Here is a 13527-nt window from a genome sequence, read left to right on the forward strand (position 1 = left end):
TAATTTAATAATTAATATTATGTTTCCCAATTAATTAATTAAGAATAACAAAAAATTATATATAAAAAAAATTACTATAATTAATGTAATTAAATAATTATTATTAATTACCAACTAATTAATAATTATAAATATGTACAAACACATATTAATTAATTAACTAATTAATATAAATTAATTACCAATTAATTAAAATATGTACAAACACATATTAATTAATTATTATTAAATTACTTCCCACCCTATTCCCGTATAAACCCATAACCCGCTACAGAACATATTTATCAATTAATCAATTAATTAAAATTAATTACAAATTATTTCTCAATTAATTAATTAATAATTCCTACTAATTAATAATTAATTTAACATAATTAAATTACTTCCCACCCTATTCCCCTATAAACCCACAACCCGCTACAGAAGTAAAAGACAATATTTAATTAAATTACATTAAAAATAAATAATAAAACATAATAAATACAATATAATATACACTAAATTTATTTAAAAATTGATATTAGTAACATCGAAGTTATTTATTTCGATATTATTGACATCGATATTTAAAACTTCGATATTACTGATATCATACTAATATCGATATTAAGACTGTCGATATTACTTACCTTCGATATTTTGTCCCATCGATATTTAAACTTCGATATTTTTGTATATCGATATTTAAAAATCGATATTTTGTCTGTGTACCACGGAAGAATGGTTGTTAGCCATGCCTGAAGATTACATTTTTGAAACAATTAAAAGTGATATTTTAGAAGGTTGGACCATTTATCTAAGGAATTGGAAGGTCCGAGATGACCTATTTCTTGAGAAAGAAGTTACTGTAGAAAGGAGGGTGTTTAGTTCCACCTTGCGGGATCAAAAACAAATTGATTTCAATTGCTCATTTAGGTCATATGGGTCCATCTACTACCGTTAAGAAGGTCTGGATTTTTTTGGGTGGCCATACATGGACAACGATGTTGTCAAGTTTGTTGAAAATTGTCCTTTATGTATTAAGTCTGATAAGATTTTGAAGACTCAACATGTTGATCATATTCAAACCACCTTGCCTGATAAATCTTGGATTAAATTGGCCTTGGATTTATTAGCACCTTATAATGGAATTGGCTCTAGAAAATCTTGTATTTTGGTTCTCATTGTTTATTTTTCAGAATGGGTGGAGTTAAAATGGATCTTGTTACTGTAATTGATTTTCTGCAGGAGGTGTTTAGGAAAGAAGGTTTTTCTGATATTAATATAACTGACAATGGTACCCAGTTTACTTCGGTTGCCATGGAAGACTATTTTAAGGGTGTTGGTATTCGCCATCTTACCACCACAATATATGTACCAAACATGAACGGTTTGGTGGAGAGATTTAACAGGACTCTGGTGGAAGATATCCACTTGGCTCTTAAGTCCAGAATTGATGTGAAACAACATCATGCTGACTTGTGGTCTTATCATTGTACGCCCCATTGTACCACTAATTTTTTCCGTTCGTGTTGCTCAAAGGGAAGGCTCCTAGACAAAGATTTAATCCTGGGTGGTTGTTGCCCAAAATAAATACTTGTAATCTCTAACAAATTTATGATGTTGTCAAACATAATTTAAAAACTAAAGGAATTAAAAGCTTGGAGCAAGAGGTAAAAAAAATAAAAATAGGTTTTGTGTTAATGATGAAGTCAAGATTAAACTACCTGTGTATGTACAGAAACGTTGTTCCAAGTTTTCTGATGTTAGGAACATTGTCAAATTAGCAAAAACTTCTGTCTGCGTTATTGGACAATAGGACTTGGTGGAGTAGGTCTCGATTAGCGAAAACATTTTCTCCTTTGCAAACTCACATCAATATCACTGATGATCCTGACTTTGGAAGTGAGTATATTGCAAGGAAGGTTTCAGTAGGAAAGACTCAAGTGAAGTTGTGCCTGTAATCTTGGGAAAACGTAGGAGGAACATTAAGTTACCTTTGAAATACAATGAATATGTTATGTATAAATTTAAGTTCAGTTCTTTTTTTGGTTCTTCCTCTATTTTCCTCTCTTGATCGTATTTTGTCTCTGGTATACGAAAGGTAGGTATGTGGTAGTTAGTACTTTAAGCACTTAGATTTCTATATGGTATGTATTCTTAATTCTGTGCCCAATAACCAAATGTTCTTTCCAAAGTGCTTAGCACTTGATGTATGTTTATATTTGTTTTTATTGGTTCCCTTGTGGGGCATTGTGGGCATTCCAGACTTCTTATAAGGAATTTGTTTGAGTTGGAATTGTACTGGCTGGTATGTGGATGTTTCTAATAAAGTCTCTACTCACGCTTGGATTGAGAGTGGTACTTACCTCAGTACGTCTTTTACTGTACCTGTCAGTAGCCATGTGTGGTGCTGGTCTTACTTCTGGAGTATATTTACTACTTCTTTTGAGTCCTTTTTGTCTGTAGTTAATTTAGTAGTGCAGTTTATGAGTAGCAAAGGGTTACTCTTTTCTAGAAGAGTGTTTTGCTTTTGCATGTCCCATCCTAAGCCCCTATACCGCTCCCCAAAACCCTTCGCATTGTTAGACAATCCGTATATCCCTCCTACATTTACGACTAAAACACATACCTAGGTGCGAAAGATCTCCACATAAAAAATAGACAGGCGAAGGTGTCCACAAGTAGGTTTCCATACTTAAGTTTGTGAATTGCATTTAGTAGTGCGTGAGTAGTACTATCACAGTACTACTAAAAGCTGTACAAAAGCAGTGTGTGAATAGCCCACTTCAGCTTGTTTTCAAACTGCATACTAGTTTGTAATAGATAAGAGCATTATTCACAATTTTTTTTATATCAGTCTTGCGGCACCTCATGTGTTACCTCATGCATTGTTTGAGGCGATAGATGTATTGATTATCAAAGTCCTATTTGACTCAACACTTGTGATTCGGGATAAAAAAAAGTCCGGGATAAAGAACATTTTAAACAAATGAGTGCATTAATAAGCCATAAATTAGTGTTCCTACTATCATTTAAAAGCAATTTACGACAACCAGATACAAAACCGACGAGTCAACTGAACACAGACCTAATGTATTTGCACAGAACCACAAGATTATGCTTTCATCACCCTCAGAGCTATATGATTAATCGGAAAAGACAGAGTAATTACATTTTGGCTGCTGGGTTATTTCCCCCCGGCGTGGATGGCTGTTCAGGGTCTTGGTTTACAAGACAAGTTGGAAAGGAGCACCCGTCCCCTAGACTGAAAACAAAATGAGAAACAATATAATTAGAACACACTGGGCACTTTGACCTTACACCACTCGAATAAACTAATTTTCTTTTCTCCTCTAAAATGTTCTACCCCTTTGGGCCCTCTAGCTCTTTGATATGTGATGTGATTACAATCTGGCACTTGTCCCTCGCTTTCAGAGATGTAGACTGGGTGGCAGATCATTCACGGTCATGGCCTCTAAATTATGGAATGCACTTCCAGCCCACATTCGCGCCCTGGATGATCTTTTCATTTTTAGAAAAGCTGTTAAAACCCATTTCTTTCCTCTGCCTTATTAATTAACTATTTCATTTCTTTCGTGTTTGTTATGTTACCTTCACCAACCATAGCGCCGGGACGCCCCTTAGCTGGGGCAGCTGCGCGCTTAAAAATTTTAATAACATAACATAACATAACATTACTTATTGGTAATCAGTCCATAGACCACCAAAGAATGATTCTTTAACCATTTGCTCTACTAGGCTGAGGAACCTGCTCGCACATCCCATTTTCACTGGAAAATAACCTTTCCCTCAAAAGTAAACAGGCCGGTTCACAAACTATTTACACTCCTAAATGAAAAAGAGCCAGAAAACGGCTTGTTAGGGGAAATACACTAGCATGGTGTGTTGTCCTTATTACTAAGACCCGGATTGCCAGTGGCTGAATTTAACCAGCAGTGATAACTGAGTGGACTTCAACCAGCTGCCATTCAAAGCCAGTGCTTAATTTGAGCTGGTGGTTTCCGGTGCTTGGCACCGGCACTTGATCATCAACAGCGACGCTTATAGTGCAAATTCAACTTAAAGGTTGATGCATTGGAGCGCTTTTCATGGGCACCAGTTAAGCACACATTCATTTTTTGTAGGCACGGGGAGATTAGGTGATTTGCCAAGAATCACAGGATGTTGAGCCTATGCCGAGACTCAAATCTGGTTCCCTATATCCAAAATCTACAGCTCTGCCCGTTACGCCACATCCTCTCCCCATTTGTAGGGATCATGGTTAGTAGTTTGTTTTGTTATAGGCGGCTCTAATAGGAGGAGCAATGGGCTGGTGCAAGCTGCCTCCTGACAAGAGCCCAACACTTTTTTCACAAATTAACCACTGTTCAAAGTCTTTCTTGGCCAGGACCTACAGGGTCTGCAAACTACATACCAGATTATGCCAGGCCTGGAGACACCAGACCCTGTAAGAAGCTTCAGGGCAGGGGTTGTCGGCAGTATCACGGCTCACCTGCCAACCGACCCCTATAGCATTAAGGGGTAAGGAAACAAAGCTCCATTGGAGAGGCACAATTCTGCATTGACCCCTCCCCCACTACGCCCTCAACACCCACAAGTCCACCTTCACACATTTTGCCCTCCCTAGAGCAGTTGAAATATGTCTTCAGTTTCTACCTGGAATCAGGAAGAACTACACGCAAAAGAATCCCATATCCTTGGGCCCTGTGCTCATTTCCCTCTCTTGGTAAAAACATTGTAATCACTAGATTTTGATATGGAGATGATTGATGATTGATGAGATTGATAATTCTTACCATCTGGTATCTCAGTGCCAGGCCCTCAGTCTGGGGCACAAGTGGTTCAATGGGGCAGTAGGGTTTGGCTATGCACAATGAGCTCAATGGAATTTATAGATCTACGTCTTCAGTGGAAGCTGTGGCCCGTGGAGGGAGTTATGGTGGGGCAGGAAGGCGGGGCGGGGAGGGGCAGGATGGGGGTGCTAAAAATTGGAATATGGATAATTGAAGGTAAGTAAACAATTTATTATATAAAACGAACTTCGTAGCGCGATGCAGTATGCGCTACGAAATTCGTTTTATTAATACAATTGTTTACTTACCTCCAATTATCCATATTCCGCTTTTTAGTACCCCCACCTTTCCCCTCCCCCGCCTCGCCTGTCTGCCCCACCGAAACTCCCTCCACGGGCCGTGGCTGTTCAGTGGTGCCCTTTACAGTGCTTTATTTGTAAAATTGCCGGCCACAAAGTTTTACTTGGAAGCCCATGCTCAGCGCTATTGAATGAGGGGGTGCTGAACCAAGGCTGTGTAGTCTTGATTACAGGTTATGCCTCTTGAATCCACCATCAGATACTCCTTGCCCCTTCATATCACTCTTTAAAGATCTTGTCCTCCCTGCTTCTTTTCTTTGTCACTGTTCTTCCATCCTTAACTTTCTCCTCCTTTCCCCTTTTGTGTTATTTCTCTCTCTTGCTCTGGGTATAAGTCGGATGTGGGAAGATAATTTCTGGGGGGACCCTCCTGAAAACACCAGCTCAAGTTAAGAACGGCTATTACAGCAAGAACATCAGTTCCAAGACTGAGATGCTAAATTTCAACCTTGTTCTACAATAGTTGAGGAATTTTAATATCTATGCAAAATGTTCCAGGACTGGAATTAGAATAGTAAATAAGCCAACTGAACCATTTTAGGGAATCTAGGACATTCTATGGTTGAACTATTAAATTAGTTGGTCATTGCCCGCAGAACTTCTGCTCCAGGGGGTGCAAATCAAGATAAGAAATTCAAGTCAGCTTCTTCCGCACACATACTCTTTCCATTTTCTGTGCATTCACAAACTGTTAGCATGTCGATTGCTGCCCTGGAAAAGCATGAAACACCAAAGCTGGTAAAGGCAGGAGTACATGCTTTTCTAGGATGGGAAGAGCGCCAAGTTTCAAGGGGTGGGGTTTCTTCAGAGTCTAGACAATGGTTAATTTGTAAAAAAAAAAACATAAGTGCCAGGGCTCTCGCCAGGAGGCTGCCTAAAACAGAACCAACTACTAACCATGAAAGTGGGGAGAGAGTGTGGCATAATGGCCAGAGCTGCTGACTTTGGAGCTGGGGAACCAGGTTTGAGTCTCCGCGTGGGTTCAACTTCTTGTGATTCTGGTCAAATCACTTCATTCTCTGTATATGAAAAGCACTGGTTTTGATGATTAAGTGCCGGTGCTTAGCCCCGGAAACCACCTGCTCAAATTAAGTACTGAATCTAGATAATATTCCTGTTGAGAAAAAAGTGAAGCAAATGTGGGCACTTGCAGATTGACCGCCCCTGGTCTACACTAGGAGTAAACACCAAAATGTCAAAACATCCATGCGAATCCCAATAAAGTCCTTATATATGAGTGAGCTGTTAATTCCATTGAGATTGGCAAAAATGAGTTACTGCCCACTGGAATTATGAGTTGTGGTTCCAGCAGCTGAAATATCTTTATGAAGCACTAGGGGGAGTATATGCAGGAAACAACGCGGAGAGACACCTTTCATATCATGTTATTCACACAAAAAGCTCATAATTCCAAATATTTGCAGTCCTCCAAATTACCAGAACACCCGATAACGGTAACTCCGGGGCAGGAAATTAGCAGTGTGATGTGGGCACTCGTCTACGAAGTCAAAGTCGTCAATCTCCGAAAATCATAGAAGACAATCTACTTTCAGTTTCTATTTGCAAAGCCCTTAGATGTGTTTTTTACTTCATATTTACCTTGTGAAAACCGGCAGCAGCCAGTATTTCCTCTCATCGCCGAACACTTGTCGAAGATTTTTTCTGACGCCCAAACTGAAGCCGTTCTTGTCAACACCATGCCGAAATATGGGTGTCCTGAAAGCCTCTAAGAGCAAAAAAACATGACAGTTGTCTCCTATTATTTTTAGTCCAGCAGATTTCAAGCTAGTTCCTAAGGTACATTTAGAGCTTAAATACAGATTTCAGTCGGCAGTGTCACCATGCAGCATTCTTTTCTTCCCGGCTAATGCAGAGAGAAAGCGGTTCTCCAACTGTGCAAAGTATAGCCTGCAAGAACCCGGATGTTTTGCACATTACACAGCTGTTACACTCTGTGGGAAATGCGGAAGATGGCGTCTTCATTTTTGAGAGCAGGAAATTCTTAAGTAGGAAATGGTCTTTGAATGAGTGACTCACAATTTTAAACTCCCACACAATTACACATTTTTTACTCACGCTTTGCTCTTATGGGTTCCACATCATCTTAGCGCCGAATAAGCATTAGAAAGAATAATTTATGCTACAGATAAAGCAGTTGCATGTATGCCAATGCTCAGTGAAGAACACCTACCTGCTTTTTAATGTCCATTATTAGAGGCAAGGCATAGAATAAGGCTATAATGTGATCTAAAGCTATCATAAAATATGGCCATCAGTTGCGGCTCTCGATGTAAGTTTTAAAGGGAAGTGGTGCTGGGGGCACACAAGGCGCTACAAATAAAACGAGCGATCATGAACATTGAGCGCATGTGTGTAAATATATATAAAGCATATAGATATATGCATTTATAATATATATGTAAATATATATGCAAAGTAATTAATCATTTTAAGTAATCTATGAATTATACATTGCAGTGGTCTGTGGAAGGAGCTGTGCACTTTAACGCGTGTCAGTCACTCCTGTTCTCCTCTTCACTCTACTCTCTTCTGCAGCCTGTGTTAGATAACTGCATTCTTTTTCTCCTCATTTCTTTCTGAAACACTCAACTTGCTTATAACACCTCATCGCTTTCCTTTTCAGCGCATGCCTTTCACTCTCTTCTGCACATGCTTCCTTGCTTCTCCTTCACTTCACCATCCCCACACACAATGAACCCACTAACCTCTAAGAAATGCATTTTCTTTAACTTTTGCTACAGATCTTTACCTCCTTTGCACACTTTTGCTTATAATCACAATTATATTTGGCATACCTGACAATTGCTCTGTGCACTGAGGCCAAGGATTGGGTGAGCATGTAAACCCAACACCTTTATTATCCACTGTAAGAAATTGGGCTGTTCTTTTACTGAGGTGTGAGCCCTGGTCAAGCAGCAACCACAATCCTGGTTAGGGTGAGGCAAAAGCCAACCCTAAATTAACGGACACTCAACCCTCTGATAACTTTGCATATTTGTTGCGTCGGTGGACGTCCTTGATTCTGTTCCTGGGACAAAAAAGCCACACTCCCACTTGTCGTTGCTTGCTCGCTGCCTTCTGTGATCATCACTGATCCCTCTTGTGTTACTCGTACCGGTCCTCGTCGAATCTTTGTCTGTCACCAGACTTTCTTCGGACGAATGGGTGGTTGGTGTTGTTTTTTTAGGGACAAATTGACGCCGGGCATAGATATCAGCCCACGTATAAACTTCATTAAGTTTGTAGTCAATTGTATCGCGTTTGTATTTGCGTAATTTCCCCTCTTGTAACTCCTTCTCATATTTATCAAGTTTTAAATTGATACCTTCTAAACTGATCTTCCAAGTATCAACTTCCATTCTTGTTTCAAGTTCTGTATTTAAATTGTAAATCTCCTCCTCCAATTCATGTATTGTCTTGGCTAATTCTTCAATTATAAGCAGAATGAGGCCCAGAGAGCATTTATTCAGTATGCTGTATCATTTGTCCATAAATTTGGCGTTGAGGTTAAAGCGGAACAACATTGGCTTGATTGACAACCGTAGACCCCTTGGGATCCGCTTGGCTCTGTGATATTGTATGGGCGTTGAAGCATGCATCCTTTGATTTAATTGATGCCGGGTCAGGTACTTCAATTGTTTAAGCTGTTGGCTTACTGAGCCCCCATGGGGATCCATATTCTTTATTTCCTTGATCATTGAATAAATTTGGTCCGCTTGTTCAGTTGTGTAAGCCATAGTGTTGGCTCTGTTATCTGTGATTGCCGTGATGGCTTCAAACTGCATTTTTAGTTCTTTGGGTGTCTCCCCACTGTTGCGACTGTGTTCAATTATTATAGTTATTGGGTGTGTGAGGAGCACTCCGTTGTATTCGTATTAAACTATGTTAATTAACTGGTGCTGTGATTAATAAGGATAGTCACTCCTTTGCATTAAATAGTCAGTTATGATGGGTGTGCTGGCCCATCTAATCACGCACTATACACATGGTGCTCGGCACCTTAATCACTCTTATTAACTTATACAATCTATTCAACATATTTTACTGTTGATATTGATTATTTTTAATCCAACATATCATTTTTCATAATGCTTTTAGTATTCAAACAATATACATTTACATCAATTACATTTGTGATAAAGTATTATTTCTCAGTTACTCTTTGCAGCATTACATAATAATATGACCATAGAACTTTTTTGCTGAGCCCAATGCATTTCGGTACCTTACAGGTACCTTCATCAGGGAACAATCTGTAAAAAAATAAAATTTCAAAGTGTAAGTGTTTGTATATTATTGCCCATGGGTGCAGTGGCGGCTGGTGACATTTGAAAGTGGTGGGGCAGAAACTCGGCAGCATACTGCACCGAGAAAATTTTGAAAAAATAGTGAAAAAATGGTGCCACCTTAATACCACTGGTACAGCACCTTTTGCAAATCCACACTTGTAGTTCAGTCCCTTCTGCAGAAACATGCTGCTACGAGCCAACTAACCCCACTTGTATGACTGTCGCCTAATGTGGCCATTTTCAAAACTTGCCAGCGACTGTGAAATCTCCCCACTTGACCAAATTCTGGGATCCTATCCAAAGCATTTTAATACACTGAGCATTATTTTGATTGATTGTTAGATTAAAGTGCACCTTGGATAAATTCAGTTTGGGATGTGCTCTAAATAGAAAAAACACTCTTGCGTATCAATTACTAAACAACAAGGTTGCTCCACTTAGCACAACATTGGCTTGTGTATACTGTACATGAAGAGCTGACATATCTAGGCTCACTCAAAGCATAATGTCAGGGCATGGGGGCCCATGTTTAAAAGCTTAATTTTAATATTTGTTAATGCCGGGAGGACAAACGAATGTAAAACAGAAGCATTCAAAAATAAAAAAAACAATTTGAAATAGTATATTTTTACATGATATTTGCTGTCATTTACATGCTAAAACCTTTGATGGCGAGACTCGTTGTTTTAGCTCTTAGAAGTCAGGCCACACTAATGGCTAGGCTCGACCCCATGAATTGCTGGCTAGCCCAGTTCTAATAGCCCCCAACACACTAATATTGGACTGTTCCAATTTGCCAACATGGGGCTAAATCCCCAAACATTTCATGTTACAGGATACACAGGTGTGTACATCCACCTTTGGCATCTAATAGTTCTGGAGATAGACAGGATCATTCAGACAGTCTTCTGGTTGAGAAGGACTCCTCTAGTAGCTGTGCAAATGGCATCAGACCCGTACTATACACATGAATGCTCGATGGGCCCATCCCAGAATACTAGTATTAGTCTTTAATCCATGAATACCCCTCACCCACTGATGTGCGGCCCACCTCTCCCTTCCATCTCAGCCTCATGTACTGTTTGTACGTTTATATGCATGCCTAGTTATGCGTTTGCCCTCTGTTAAAAAGTAACTGATCACATGTCTTCTGCTGCAGCAACTTTGTTTTTGGAACCCCCAAATGCACATTACAATGAAATCCAACTGATCACAGCTTCAAAAAAACAAGCCTTTATTGCTATCAAAATTATTTCATGTACAATGCTCAAATTATCAAATTATCAAATTGCGGCTGGCAAAATTCTAGTGCTAATATGCGGCATTATACAGATGACTTTCCGAAAGAAAAAAGCAGCCGGTAGTTTGCACGCACGTTGCCTTCAACCTTTACTTAACACTGTCGGCAGAAGACAGGCACATTCATTCTGAGAATCTGACACCTTCGGGTAAAGTTCGCGCTATATAAAATCGAATAAATAAATAAATAAATGTAGGCCTCGCTTTGCTTTGGTGCACTGAGAATGTGTATGTAGCCCGCAGTGTGTTCCACTGACAATGTTCTTCACAGCCCTCAGAGAGCACGACATTCAGTGCACTGATCCTTCGTGCGGCCATCAGACAGTGCACGGCGCAAACGTTTTGAGAGCACGGTGGCCGGGGCCTATTTTCTAGTGTTTTTTTTAATAGTGCTTTGGATACCCACACACATGCTATGCCTGAGGCCTGCTGCACTAAATGGGCCTGCACTGCAGGGCGACAGGTCGGACAGGAGAGAGGTTTCTTTTATGCATCCCCCCTTTTGTTACATTGCACAGCCCAGCAAAGCCCACGCAGCCTCCCTGAAACCCTGAGCGCGTGACAGCAAGTAGTTTATCTGTGTACATTTTGACCATTTGGTATTAAATTGGTCCGCTCTGTTTTACCCGGGCACTCCTCGCCAGTGCTTAGATAGTAATTACGCAGAAAAAGTAATTGAAAAGTTGGGTATTAGCACACACAAAACGGGCGCGCAAACATGTGTGCCTATGACGCCCCCACCCCCTTATTTCCGGCAGCCTGTACATTGGATTCCAAAGACACCCTCAGTGACGGAGGCTGCCATCTGCGCCAAGGTGCTCTGTGCCCGAATGTACACCTAGAGAATGAATCCATGTAAGGATGTCTGAAGGGTAGAGGCCTGGCTGGGTGGTCCTTGACAGGATGTGCAGGTCACAGCTGATGTCAGCAGCGAACACTTAGCCTGCCGCCGTCGTGCAGGACATATAGAACATTGTTTTTTTCACAAATTAGTCCCAGGACTACAAACGTGGGAGAAAAGTGCGAAAAGGGGGGAGACATTGAGACAAGTGCAACTAGAGTGTAAAATGTGAATTCTGGGGTGGTTGTACAGTGTACATACAAGTAGTACTGTAATAAGATAATAATGTTGCACTTACATTAATTTGCCATACGATACGACGAGTGAGTCAGGACAGGAGTCAGTCACCGTCACGCACTTGGATCAACTGGTCTGTCTCAGTGGTCACCTAGTCTGGAGTTCAACGTCGTCTTCTAGAACCTTCCTTCGACTTTCAGTTGCTCACGCGCGGTCACGTCACTGTAGCTTATGGCCAATCACCTCAACTTGGCTTGATATAGCCATATGTGATTGGCCATTACTGAACTAGCAGCAAACACCCAGGCGCGGCACCCCATGATCCTGACCCCTGCTCTACTCAGCCAATCCTGGCGCAGGCTTAACAGCGCCACTGCGCCAGGATTGGACTACGAGCAGGAGAAAAACTGCCCATATTGAAACCGGGGCCCCGGGTCCCTGCCATGTCTCTCAGTGCTACAGGGGGGGGGGGGCGAGGTTTATTCGGTACTACGCATGCGCAGGCCAGTCTCAATTATGAGCACTCCTGGCTGTTACATGCGTAGCTAGTCACCCTGACCCCGCTGCAGGTGCTTACGCTCTGGCTGCCTGCCTGTGTGCGCTGTCAATCACAATCACTCTCTGCCGCAGCCCCGCCCCCCACGGCCCACTTCCATACGCAATGCCCGATTCTGCTCGTCCCGGCCCTGTAGCGCTGTGCGCTCTGATTTATTGTAAACACAAAAGGAACTTTAAATAAAAATACTCATACTGTAAATATGTTGCTGGCACCAGCGGCGGGCGTCCATGGCTAGTGGGGCAACGCCCCAACGCCCCCAATGGACGCACCGCCACTGCGGTGCTGTGCTGATGTATTTAATGGTTAAATCATACCTGAATGAAACAACCTCTCCAAATGTTCTAACTGCGTCAATGTCAGAGTAACCGTTATTTTTCTGTCAAAAGAAAATAATTGGGACTCTTTTGTAACTATTATATGCTTAAATGAACAATCGCTTCTCACAATAACTGCTTACTGCCAATTGCGCTTGAATAACACATACCTGTGTATATTTCCTGAGATTAAACCACTGTGAAAACAAATAAATTGCAAAGGCTAAGTTATCATCACCTTCATTGCAGTAATGCCGCCCGAACACAACCAGATTATGTACATACCTCGTGTCCTTGCACTGAATCTCATCTGAAAGTACACCAGAGAGATCGATATCAGTATCTAAGTCTCCCACGAAACATTTTTATCTCTAATATATCGAAAAAAACGACGCTTTCTGTACCTGTATTAACCGAAGTTAAACGTTGAAAAGGAAACCGCTACTTAGTATAAACGGCTGCCAATCTCCGCCATGCGCCGATCTCAATACGCGTGTTGTTAAACCCGACGGGGTAGTGTGAAATCAACATAGGACTATGGCCATTAGTCCTTTTCCTGTCTAGCTTCAAAACTTCGGGCTCCATTTTAGTGTGGTTAATAGTATGTGAAAACGTGTTTACGATCCCATGTTACCTCCTGCTCCATCACAGGGTACATCAAAGCAATATTAGTAAACCAGTCCTTATGAAGACTAAGCCATGCCTAACTCATCAATTATTATAAAACGTGCCATTTTATGCCGCTTGGAAAACATAATGGATATTCACGGCCAGCGTTTCCGGGTACCAAACTACTCATGCTATTGTCCACC

The 13527-nt window shown here is 40.9% G+C and overlaps 1 protein-coding gene across 9 annotated transcripts in view; it reads right to left on the minus strand.

The window, feature by feature from the left end:
• The window catches only part of ZDHHC2 (zDHHC palmitoyltransferase 2), a 579224-nt gene that overhangs the window by 152428 nt on the left and 413269 nt on the right, over positions 1-13527 (minus strand). For all 9 annotated transcript variants that reach the window (XM_086962598.1, XM_086962597.1, XM_086962596.1 and 6 more), the window contains 2 exons: positions 6755-6881; positions 3155-3247 (listed from right to left, as the gene is read on the minus strand). In XM_086962598.1, the coding sequence (XP_086818724.1) occupies positions 3155-3247; positions 6755-6881 (220 nt within the window). The remainder of the gene's footprint in view (positions 1-3154; positions 3248-6754; positions 6882-13527) is intronic.

Source organism: Lissotriton vulgaris, chromosome 3_1 (assembly GCF_964263255.1).
Source record: "Lissotriton vulgaris chromosome 3_1, aLisVul1.2, whole genome shotgun sequence".
NCBI lineage: Eukaryota > Metazoa > Chordata > Amphibia > Caudata > Salamandridae > Lissotriton > Lissotriton vulgaris.